Source organism: Oryzias melastigma, linkage group LG20 (assembly GCF_002922805.2).
Source record: "Oryzias melastigma strain HK-1 linkage group LG20, ASM292280v2, whole genome shotgun sequence".
In the NCBI taxonomy this organism is placed as follows: domain Eukaryota; kingdom Metazoa; phylum Chordata; class Actinopteri; order Beloniformes; family Adrianichthyidae; genus Oryzias; species Oryzias melastigma.
This window is the reverse complement of record NC_050531.1, coordinates 13,079,015-13,091,765: the sequence shown is the minus strand read 5'-3', so window position 1 is coordinate 13,091,765 and position 12,751 is coordinate 13,079,015. Positions and strand designations below refer to the sequence as shown.

The 12,751-nt window shown below is 41.3% G+C and overlaps 1 protein-coding gene across 2 annotated transcripts; it reads right to left on the bottom strand.

Annotated features, from left to right (window-relative positions):
* Positions 1 to 4,253: 4,253 nt before the first annotated feature.
* Positions 4,254 to 12,751, bottom strand: pex2 (peroxisomal biogenesis factor 2). Of its 2 annotated transcripts, XM_036217367.1 has the most exons (3): positions 12,477 to 12,751; positions 5,922 to 6,345; positions 4,254 to 5,831 (listed from the first exon to the last, which is right to left on the bottom strand). In XM_036217367.1, the coding sequence occupies exons 1-3, from the start codon at positions 12,478 to 12,480 to the stop codon at positions 5,384 to 5,386; spliced, it is 876 nt and encodes a 291-aa protein (XP_036073260.1). In that variant the 5' UTR covers positions 12,481 to 12,751; the 3' UTR covers positions 4,254 to 5,383. The 2 variants fall into 2 exon arrangements, with proteins under 2 accessions (XP_036073260.1, XP_024135575.1); XM_024279807.2 differs by having other exon boundaries at positions 4,254 to 6,345; positions 12,477 to 12,707.

The window sequence follows — 12,751 nt, the reverse complement described above, 5'->3', positions numbered from 1 at the left end:
GAACACAGTGGAGTTACAAATAGACGTGAAATTTTCGTATTTATTCAATTTTTGTTTTGTGAAATCGATGGTCACATCCGCCGTTTCGAAAAATGAAAGAAAAGTGGTGAGCATGGTGTCCAAATTGCTTTTAAGATCATGTATAGTTCTGCTCTATATAGTTTTTTGTAGTTAGGGATTAGGGTGGGAATTTGGCCATTGGAAATCAGGAGAATACCATTTGAATAAGCTTGTAGGTGTGATGTAGAAGCAACTATGGCAAGCCATAAGGTCCCTTCTTCACTCCATTCTGATGCATCCATATATAGACGACTGGATCGCAACTAGAGGAGTTGGACCTGGTGAGAGACAAGATAGCGACTGAAATCATTAGCCAGAAGGAAATCCAGAAAAACATCAAACCCATCACCCCTCCCCGCGTCGCATACTGAGTCAAAAATGACTCGTTTTTGGTCGAAAAACGAGTAACATAAGCGGCGACCCTAAACACTTATGTTTTTTTTAGCTTTAACCCCTTATTGCCTATTGTCTCAAATATGCGACAAACACTTTGGCTCTAAAACTACCTAAATGTAGCATCTACTTTAAAGCAAAAAAACATTAGCTACTATTTTTTTCATAGCTGGAAATACATTCAGGCGTTAAGGGGTCAAGGTTTTACCACTTGTTTCTGTTATAACCAACCGTAACTCCACACCATCAATGTTTATTAGCTGATCTGAAGAGAAAAGCGGCTCTGCGCTGGTAAGGAACACTTTAAAGTGATTTTTCACCGATATGCAACACATTACTAATATATAGTATATAGTATATATATTGGATATATAGCATATATTTTATATTCTGGTGCAAAGCCACTCTTCTCTGCGACAGAATGAGCTGATTCACGTTGATCACGTAAAGGGTTGAAGCTAACTGCAGTCAAATATAAACACTGGTCTGGAGCTAAAAGTCTTAACAATTTTACAAATCTGAATACTTTTGTTGAAATTCTTTTTGAAATTAATTAAGCGTTTACCCTCTTTTTGACACATTTTAAGCTAATCCTGAATGCTAAGCCGTTTGTTCACATTGAAAGGTTTCAATAGGAGATCTTGAGGAATTTCTGCTTCCGGTTAATGATTTTTAGCTGTCATCTTGATGGCCTCTTGGACTACAGAGGGAAAGCATGTAAACAGATGGATGCCGGGAAATATGGAAAGGTCCCGTCCACTCTGAGGCGAATTTCTAATGAACTACTGCTGCTCTGCCAAAACTATGTCCTAAAAAACAACAAAAGTTTTTTTTTTTTTTTTTTTTTTTTGTCTAAAAACTGCATAATCAAAATCAAAAGACCACCGGGGAGGATTTTACAATAGATCAAATGATAATCAGAGTGGGACTCAAATAAATACGGTAAAGTTCTATATAGGCAGAAATGGTTGGAGATGTACATGTAAGCAACACATTTCAAAAATCTTTTTAAGCTTTTTTTCAATGTGCTGTAACCTATTTTTTTCCCTTTTGATAAGCAGAGGACAGAGTTAAAGATTAGCACAACCTTTGTTGACTGGTATTAAAAGACACAACATCCTACATTTTAGCTTCATGGCCTTGTCTTTGTTCATCCGGGCTTCACATATTGGGGTGAACACAGACGTAATAAAAAAAAACCTCAAATTATCTCGAGTCTTCTGAACACAAAAGGAAAAAGGTCAAACTGCAGGCAGTCCCAAAGCAGCGCTGCTCCATCTTTGTGTGAAACGCAACCATACAAACCCTCAACACCGTGATAAAAGCTCAGGAAATTACTTCCTTATTTTAGGTGTGATTGATTGTCCCCCTGACCTGTTAGAGTGAACCGGTGGTTAAAAAGAAGAGGCAGACTACGATAATTGGGCCCGGTGGTATCCAAAGCCCAGCAGGTGTTGAAAGGAGTCTCATAATACAGGTACCTGCAGCGGCTGCAGCCCTGAACTCCAACGCACCTTAGATTTCACTACCTTGGAGGAATTTTGGCACGTCTTTTACTGAACAGAGGAAATATGAAATTCTTGGAACTCCTATTGATGCATCGGTAGTACCGCAAAAAGACATATAGATGTCAGAAATCCTTAAAGGTGTCAACAAATAGATTTTTTCTGTTCAATCTTTTTTTCTTGGCATTAGAAAAATGTGATTCCCCTGATGTCAATTGTTGGAAGTATCTCTCCAGTACAAGAGGAAAGTAATTCCCATACCTGTTGAGAAGTAGATAAAAGCTCACGCTGTTAACGGCGGGATCAGAAATGGAAATTTTGTTGAAGTGAAAAGACACAGATGTTTTTACTCTTTAATTTCATTAGTGAATCATGGGGCTCTCTGTGTCCTTCTAGCCATTTCAAATGAAGAGGTAAAAGCCAGGCATGAGCTTTAATGATTACATTCTTTCTTTGAGAAAAATATGCATGTACTATCCTTTTTATTATCTGCAAGCCAGGGGCTCTGTTCCAATTAAAGATTACCACAGATGGACCATTCAACAAGCATGCACACAAACGAACCTACAATAGGTACAGTAAAGTACCTAGTATTACAGGGCCAAGAGAAGAGCTTTTTACTTTAAAAACTATTTAATCATGAAAATCAACGCCTCACATCAAAGAAATGGAGATGAGGGACAGGCGGATAAAGAGGCTCATCAAAGAAGGAGATCTAGTTAGGATTCAACGCCCTAATTCCCTTTCTCTTAAAACCATCGTCAGAGGGGGCACAGGGCCAATTTGCTCCCTAAATGGCTGCGTGTGAATGTGCAGATTGCTTTGCATAGCCGCTGGGAATCTGTGCTTCTTCCTCTTTTTTTCCGTCTCCACACGGAGCCTGTGAATTAGAAAAGATTCAAAGACAGATAGGCTTTAACTGAGCCCCAGCTACCTTCCTTAAGTCCAGAGCCCCGTTCCAACTTCCAACTAATTCAGTCCATGGCCTAACTCAATTAACAGACTTTAATGCAATGTTTCTTCTTTATCTCCCCTCTTTTTTCCTGGGGATTGGGGACTTCAATTAGAGCTCTGGAGTAATATCGGCAAAAAGGTTTGGATTCTCCGTCTGTCTGAATGTTAAGACAATGACATGTCCCAGCGGCATTAAAGTTGATCATATATGCATCCCTAATTTCAAACATCTCCTTAATCTCGCTTTATGGGACTTGCTTCACATTAACGTGTTGCACTGCATAAAATATTGACAACCAGCCCTTCCTGTCTCTGGTTTTATATGCATTAGTGTTGGATTCATTAGTCAAAATGTCCTTGATGTGAGAGGGGACCTCCAAGGTTCACCATGTTTTTTTCTTTACATAATGTCAAACTAATCATTATCTAGGATAGAAACACCCACTGCAAGGTGTATGTTTATTTTTTAGTGCACTGAGGGCCTCCTTCTGTAATTCCATAGGCCCATTAAAGCATTCAAGTGATTAAGCTTGGCCTTGCATCACCACAAAGGACATATAAGGACATAAAAGACCTGCTGAATTTCTAGGACTAATGGCCAGCAAGATAAATAATTTAAGGCTCCTGGAACTCTGGCAGCAGTGATCAGGAGGACAAATATTTCACGCTTTATCCTCTCCAGCCCACAAGAACATTACCCTCACCTAAGCGCAAATGCGCCAACAAATCTGCAACCAGTGCCCCGGCAATAGGCTCTCTATCAAGCCTACGTTTCCGATTGATCGTCTTGGCAATCAGCAATTAAATACAATGATGAGAGCGGGGAAAGGGAGCGGGAAGGAGAGGTGGGAGCCCCCCCCCCCATACACACATCCCTCCCACTCTTCTCTTGTCAGCCGGGAAAGGCTTCACTCAGCTGGGGTGAGTTTGGCCCCGGGGCTGGGCTCACTCGTGGAGGTTAACTTCAGCATAAATAAGCATCTTTGGACTCATTACAGGGATTAGAAAGTAATTCGCCTGCAAGGAAGGAGACGACGCCAGGGTTTTGGTACAGTTTACTACAGTCTTATAGGGGCGAGGGCCCTTGAGATTACAGACGGGGAGAGATGGAAAGGCAGCAAAAGAGAGAAAGGCCAAGGGAAACGAGAGGATGGCTGTCAAGTGTGTTGCGAGTCAATCCAAGCCCCCGGCTGCCCCCTTGATCTTTAGCATGTTGGGGTGCTGTGAAAACGGATAATAGGAGCCAGAACGAGCGGGCCTGTCTAGAGAAAAGTGTGCTGATTGTTATAACTTTCCCTCATCGCTCTCTCCTCCACTTAACTAAATAAAACACCCAAGAGGTAGAACTCTATCAATTTTAATGATGTTGAAATACAATTTAGGCACAAAATACACAACAAATGCTAATATGGCCATGATGAGAGGCATCAGAAATTCCTTTCCATTATTTATTCAGCTGACTTTCTGCATTTTTCATCAGAACAAATATTCCCATTTCAACAAACACACACACACATACATACATGAGCACCATCACAGAGCCAATTTGGAGCATAAATCAACACATTCACTCATCAAATATATGCTCTGTGTGGTTCTCTGCGGTCTGTCCGCTGCACCAAAGACAAATAGTTCCAGCCAAAGTCCAGCCAGAGAAACAGAGGGCACAGAAGACTGTCAATATACACACACATATATTAAACACAGCAGGGCGGTGTGTGCTCAGAACCGACAGAGTCAAGAAAGATCCCGTCATAAAGTCATATATGACTAAATCTTGTCAGGAAAAAGACAAATACCGTGATGGTTTAAACCAGGGGTCTCAAACTGGCGGTTAGTGGGCCATTTGGACCCCCAAGACAATATTTTGTGGCCCTCACTTTAATATGAAAGTAACTATTCACATAAAATTTTCTCACTACATGCAGTGCTGTATGGGGTCCCATTTGTGCCAAAAACATGTTTTTGCGTCTCCAATGTCTACTGAACAAATTTATTGAACATTTGTTATGTCTATGTACTACTAAGCAATATCTTCTTTGAAGATAGTTTTGCATTTTTTTCGTTTCAGCTTTATGTATAAAACTTTGTATTTGGTATTTTCGTTGGATTTGGTTGTCAGAAAAGTCCTTAGCAACACTTGCTAGCATCGTTAGCTCCTGTCGTTTCACAGGACATGCAGAAGATGTTGCTTAGTAGTACATAGACATGAAAAAATGTTAAATTCACTTGTGCAGTAGATATAGACAATGGTCCAAAGAGATAGACAGAGGACGCAAAAACATTTTCAGCACAAATGGAACCCCATCCGGCCCGGCCTCAGTCAAGACTCTGCCTTCAGTGGCCCCATGGTAAATTGAATTTGAGAACCCTGGTTTAACCATCACGATCAGATCTTTCTGGTTTAGTTGAGTCTTTTATTTATAATTTGATATTTTATTTGTCTCTTGAATTGTCAATCCTGTTTACTATTACGTGCTCGACTTCCTGCTAACTGCCTGCACCTCCACGTTGAGCGGCTCAGGTTGCCTCGCCTCGGCACCACATTTAGGACAGGTGAGGCAAGCGTCAGCGATACTGTGGCTCTTTATGCAGTAGTAGCAGAAAACGTGTTGGCAGCCCACGGTGTGAGGCATGGTGGGCCACTCTCCGCACAGCCCACACTCCTTCCACAGCTCTCGTCTTTCTCCGGTTTCTTTCCTGTCAGAAGTTTCTTCGCCGAACACAAAAGAAGACACGGCTGTTTTCAGTTTCCTTGTGTTCAGGAGCGGCAGAAGGAAAATGAGGAAGTCTGCAAAGCCGTGCCACAGCAGCTCTCGGTTCATGTACTGGTAGGTTACATCCCTAGTCACATTGGGTTTGCTGAAGACAGCCTGAGCTCCGGTGATTCTTTCGGGTAGAATAGGGTGGCGGCCGTTTCTTAGGAAAACAAAGAAGTTGATGAGACTTGCGAACTTCGCAACACCGGAAATGAGCGTCAGAGCTTTACGGAGACCCTGCCGGACAAACCCATCATCGCTTTCAAACGTGGATCCTCTGGAACCCAAACCCAAGAGCGGGAGCAGAGAATGGGAACGGTCCTGGAACCAACGAGGACCCGCGGCGAGCAAAGCCAGACTGAACTTCTGCCCGGGGGACAGCGGCCTGTAGCGCGGCGACGAGGACCCCGCTCTGTGATAGCGCAGGCTCAGTAAAGACTGGCCCACGGTGGCGCTGTTGGAGAAAAGCGTGAACCTCCAAAGCAGCAGATAAAGAAAGGCTCTTAGTTCCGGCTCAACGGGGGTCAGCAGGCCGGGGCGGCAGCTCTGGAAGCAGTGAGAGAAGCGGGTCCACAGCAGCTGCTCGAGGGCCGCGTCTAGCTCGAGGGCATCCAGTTGGTTGATGCGCAGCACAGGAATGTGAGGATCAGGACCGGCGGCCGTTTTCTCCAAACCTGCATTCGAACAAAGACAAACAAATGCACGTTACGAGTTGCAAAACTGAATCCTCTGTGCTGACAAAACAAAGGATCTAAACCCCTGTAGCTGTTTCAACGGATGATGGGCTGCCACTGCTATCAACAGGCAAGATAGTATTTGATCTATTAAAGTTACCAACAAAGTGCACACAGTCCTACTATTACAGGACAGCTCTGTCTTTAGGAGGAATGAGGCCCTGGAGGTGAAGCACATCTTGTTAGGAAGGTTATTTTTCTTTATACATGGGAGAGGAAATCACTTTTCACATGAAAAATCCATCCTTAATTCATGCTTTGAGCTGCGCCATGCAGAGGAGCAGGGGGTCTTAGACTGCTTTCTGCACTGTGCAAAAGAAAAAAAAAACACGCAATCCAACACACACACACACAGGCATACCCTGGAACAGGAGACGAAGCCCAGGGGCTCTCTGTGCCTGCTCCCTCTGGAGATAGGGGTGTGTGTACAAATCACATCACCAGGGATTAGGCTAAAGGCACAGTCTCTAGTACGCCGTAAACATTTGCAAGATGTGGAACAATTTTCTTCTCCCTTAAATTCAACTCCATATGGGATTGCGCCATTGTCGTGTCTGGGCTATTTTGCGCCGCAGACGTTCCCAAACTGCTCACAGTTCTCCAGTTTTATCTACTCTTTCCTTAACTGAACTGCTTAAGAGGAGGGAGACCAAGGAGGCCTCCGATAGAGCGGGAAAGAGAGACGGAGAGGCCTCTTTTGACAGTGGCTTTTGTGTCTCACCGAACAGGATTTGTCACAAGCCTTTAAAAAAGATTTCAGACGGGTAAATATGGCAGTTTTGACAGAAAGGGTGAGAGAAGACAGTCACTTAAGACGTTTCTCAAGGAGGTGAAGGTAAAAAAAACACACACACACATCCCACATCTGGCAGCAAAGCTTGGGTTGTATTGTACACAGGACCATATTCAAAATGTTTGAAAGGATCCAGGATACACCATCCAACTAAGTTAATATGAGCAAACGAATGAAAAGGAGTGAATTCAGGCTGAAGTAAGCAGGTATGACAAATTCATTGAGCTGCGTTCCAAATCCTGCCATGTTTAGTGTTTAGAACTTCACAAGTGACAGGAAAGGAGTTTGGATTAAAAAAAAAAAAAAAAACATAACGAGTGGCAGCGTGAATGCATCTGCAAACCAATAACAGGTTCTGTTTGTTTAGCCTAATCTCAAAGTTTCTTCCTTGATGGGAGAAAATATGGAGATTATGTGCCTTGTGTGTGTGACTATACATGCACGTCAAGGATGGCCTTGATCTATGCAGAGCTTTAATGCAGCGCCAAAATAATCTATGACAAGCGTGCACGCACACACACAAACAAAGAGGCACACACTGCCAGGTGGTGGAAATCCCCGTCACAGCAGCAGCAGCAGCAGCAGTCCTCTTGGGAGAGTAAACCCGTCCGGGTCCAATAGTCTTTTCAAAGCCTTTTATCGAGCAGTTTACAAGTTATGAATGAATATGTTTTATTTGGGGAAACATGGTATTGACAACCACCTATCAATAGTAATGTGACTATTGTCAAGGGTCTGTCAATATTAATGTAATTATGATGTAGAAGGATCAGAGGGATGCTGGAGTCGAGGGCCAAGTAACATCTCCTACCCACTGCCATATCAATAGCTGGGATTGCTATTGACAGCTTCCCTTCAGACTTGCAGCACTTGCCAAATATATAACAAGCAGACACATGAGTCAATGCAGAGCTGCCTATAAAAATTAAGCATTTGAATTTACACAGCTTTTAGCGTGGACAGCTGGAAATCCATGTTCCTTATGTAATAGTTAAAAGTCAAGACCAGTGTATGTGAAGTAATAGCGGCGAGTGTGGTACAGGCCAGAGGTGAAGAAAGGAGAGTAAAAACTTGACTTTTTAAAAGTTTTTCTTTTTTTTAATCCCACTGTAAAAGCGTTCCCAGTGGGATTTTAATTATGATTAAGCCGTTTTTAACCAAAATATAAAAAAATATATAAAAAATTAAAAAGGACATAGTTTCTGTACAGCGCCAGGAGTTCATTATAAATTACCCTATGAGTTGTGGGCGGGACTGTTGGTGCACAAAAAGCCCATCCCCTCTTCCCGTCACCCATCTGTTTACATGCTCTTCCCAACTTAACGTCAAAAAATGGTGAGCAACATCAGAGCTCACCAGGCGAACCACTTTGAGCCAGACGCCAGCTCAGATGAGGTAACAAACACGGATCTTATTAGAGGTTAGGGGTGGGAATCTTTAGGGATTACATGATTCGATTATCTCAATGCAGCTTTCTGTCATTATCTTAGCCAGCCATGTTTGTGGGCTCTTCTGAAAATGTCCGAGTGCAAAACGCTCCACGTTTAGTTCAGCTTGTTACTTTTACTTTAAATTATATCAATATTTCAATCATCAATAAAACGATTCAAAATCATTTATGGGTCGTAATCGATGCATCAAATAATCAATATATTCTCCCACCACTACTAGTTGTCTACAAGTGGATGCATAAGAATCATTGACTGTATACGTAGGAATTGGACTAAGCAACCCTTCCCTCCTCTTGTTCCAAATAGGAAGTAACCGCAGGTTGCAAGAAGGCCAAAGGCTCAAATGTTTAATTAACAGATTTCCCCAAGCTGCTTTCAGTGGGAGGGGTGTGGGTTTCAAACAAGCCAGAACAAGGTTACTCGTGATTGGCAACAGTACTTCTTTTAAAAACATGACTCAGACTAATCGCTGTCGATGGATTGCAATCATTTGCAGTATGGTGGTAGACGTATCAGGAAGTGATGGTGAAGGCTCTGGCCTTATTTCGCGAGGGGACCTCAGCGTCTTTTATGTCCAGTTTGTACTTATACAGTCAATGATCGGAATGTACGGACTGTTCATTGTAGCTTCTAAATCACAACTGCAAGCTATTTCTAATGGCATTTATGCCTTTGACTCACAGGGATTTGAATAAAGAAACACTCGGAAATTTTATTTTTACCTTTTTCTTTTACATGCCCTCCATCATCAACCACAAGAGGAGGTAAAAATCCAAATTTTCATTGGAGTGGGTCTATAAGTAAATAAATAATGGTTTAAAAACAAATTAATGAAGAATTTGTTCCCTTTAACAGAGCTTTTTAAATACCCAGAGAGCCCGTTTCAGGGGAATAATGAATTAACGTTAGAGCTTTTTGTGTCTTTTCTTCTTGATAGTTGGGCATCTTGTTCAGACAGTTATGCAGACACAAAGATGACAACAAACAACAGCAATTTCTAAGCTGGCAAGAACCCCACTGCAATGCTGCTTGAAGACACGAGGGTCCATGAATAGGACTGAGGCAAGAAAAAACATGCGGAGCACCAGCATGAAGCCCCCACAGGTGCGGTTGGGTCCTCTGAAAGCTACACAACGGGGGTGCCGCGACAACAACTCCACAAAAAGATGGTTAGACAAAGAGACAGACAGTCTGCTGCCTGCTGGGAGTTGCTGTCTACTGACACAGTGGAGCAGGAAAACGGTGAAATGATAACTAAGGTGAGGGAGAAAGGGAAAACAGATAAGGTCAGGGGAGCTGACCTTGAGACTGACTGTCACAGAAAAGGTGGGGGGGGGGCAGTAGTGCTGCACGTTTGGCATGGCTGTGCTGAGGTAAAGGCACCCAGGGAATAGCCCTACACACAGGAAGATCACTCTTTCTTCTTGACCTTGGCTTTGGTGTCTGGGGGGGGATCAGGGTGTTTAGGGCAAGGGAGGGGGTGAAACCTAGGGGATGCAGGGAAGATGAAGAGTCTCTGGGGGGAATGCACTTTTTCTGCAGCAGAGAAACTGTGTCGCTGGTTGCAGGGCAATCATTGCTCGTAAGGTGAGGACAGTGGCCAAAAGCCCAGGCTTTGGTGCTGGAATTCCTAAGCACTTAGAAATAGTTGTTAGCATAATGCAAGTGCTGAAATAATTTATAAATGCTCACTTGGCTTTGTGTGATTCCTGTAGAAAGATATGGGCTTGCATTGGCAAAGCCTGCTGGATTACAACTTTACATCTCTCCTCTCTTTCATGTAAATTAATTTGTATAAAAGCTAGAGTGGATAAAAATTGAGCACTTCCAGTCTTGTAATTTTTTTTTCTCCCCCCAGTCCTTCCATTTATTGCCCGTCTTTCGCCAGGAACGAGTGCAGGCCTATTAGCCGAGGCTCGCTAATGTCTTCACTCCGAAAAACAGATGAGATTGTCAGATTTAGAACTTTTAGGAGAGTGATGTCATACAGCAGACCACAGGCATTACAGGGACACAAGGATTACCCAGGCGGTAACAGACTAATTGTTATGAGTGTGTTTTATGAAAAATGAATGGCTGCAGATGCACGGTGGGGTCTTCCGGCTGTGTTTGCATCACACACTAATGCTTTATCAAGGCTCCCCTCTTTTCTCTAATCACCCAAGACTCCTCCAAGCAACAAAGAGTGTGGAGCAATTTAATGCCCAAGTAGAAAAGAGAAAAAAAAGCATACACATCAGTAAAGGGCAGCATGTCTGACACACAAAAATGTGCTCTGCTTAATCTGGTTTGCTCAGAAGGTGAATTATTTAAAAGAATTAATTGATTTCATGAGTACAAAGGTTGAGTATGCTAAGACTGTATGAGTAATAAGTACATGGGTTTGCAGACAACAACTTAAAAAGTCATAAATCATTTAGAGGGCAGAGCTGAACAATGAATGCGGAGGAGAAAAAATGCAGAGCAGCAGAACAGCTAATAAATGAAAAAAAAAAACTAAATTGTTGTCTTTAATAGGTCAACGAGAGCAGTTTGTGCTGATAAAATATGCCATCTTCGAAAACATTTCTTTTTACCTTTTTTTTTGCACAAAAAGAACAGGAATAATGGAAATGAAAACAATTAGCTTTTCACATATTTCCAGGAATGTATGTGCAATAGCCAAACTAAAGGACACTTTGTCTTCTCCAGCACCTATAAAAAATCTCAAGGTTGTAATTTATTGTAACATTAATAATAACGTTTACAATGGGTAAATTATTCTATAACTCATTTTTTTGTTACAATTAGAAAACATTTCCCTTTACGTAAGTAATTTACACATTATACCTATTCAGAAGATTTGCAATAATAATTTTTTTTCACTAAATAAACTGATTTAGCAAACTAACCAAAAATAATTTATACAGATAGAGTTGTACAAAAATACATATTTTAATAAAAATGCATTGAAATTGGATATTTTAAGTGAAAAAGCAACATTATGTCGAACAATATATTTAAATACATTTTTTAAAAGTTAACTTTTTCCTAATATTCATGTGTTTAAATGAATAACCCTGAAAACTGACAAGATAAATGTCCTGAAAGAGGAAAAAATATGCTATTTCACAATGAAAATTAATTTATAAAAATTAAAAAAAAATATGTTTGCATAAAGTTATTACAGAGTTATCCTAACTAATACCTACACAAACAATCCTAACAACAAATATTTGCATGCTTGCAACCAAATGCCAATCAATCTTTATTAACAATAACCCCAAATCTGTTCCTTATAGATAATAAAGCTTGTGCATTATGTGATAATCACATAAGGGATTTGGTTTTGGCAGAGTGTCAGAGCTGTACAGTCAGAAGAACTGGAAAGGCGAGATATAACCAAGAGAAAGATAAGAGCAGAGAAGTGATGATTGGGATGAGAGAAATGAACAGAGCACACTGCTAAAAAATCAATAAGATCAACTTTACCTTGAATCTTAATGCTGAAGGTTGTGATCTGCTTTGGTGATTATTTTGGGAAATAATGGAATTATGTGCAGCACACACTATACACGTTAACTATACATAATAATAATAATAATAATAATAAAGACTCGTTTGAACAGTGTGCACCACAGCTTGCAACACTGAATTCACTTTTCAACAGAGATAATTGAAAAACATAGCTAAACGCAACAAAATTCAGTAACAAAACTAGAGCTAAGAACGCGAGTTTCTATACCGTCTGATAAAAACACACAATCCTCTTTCAAGTACCCTGCTTTTTAAAATACATAAAATTCAAGCTTATAACTCATAAAAAACGAAAAAGAATGATACATTACCCATTTCTAACAGGAGAAATGGAGAATGCAGAGCAACTGTATCCCCTTATGAGTCCGTGCACTGTTTTTCCGGGTTGTCCGACTATATCCCGCCCCTTTCGAGAAAGCAACCAATAGCACAACAGAAAATGGGTGAGTGGCACACCAAGGTCGGAAATTGGCCAATCACATCACGTAGCGCCAAATCGGAAGAAATTTAAAGAGAACGACTGCCGGAAATGCGTCATTTTAATAATCTTTATTTGTACAAGGACGTCGACACAAAAGTTTTAGAG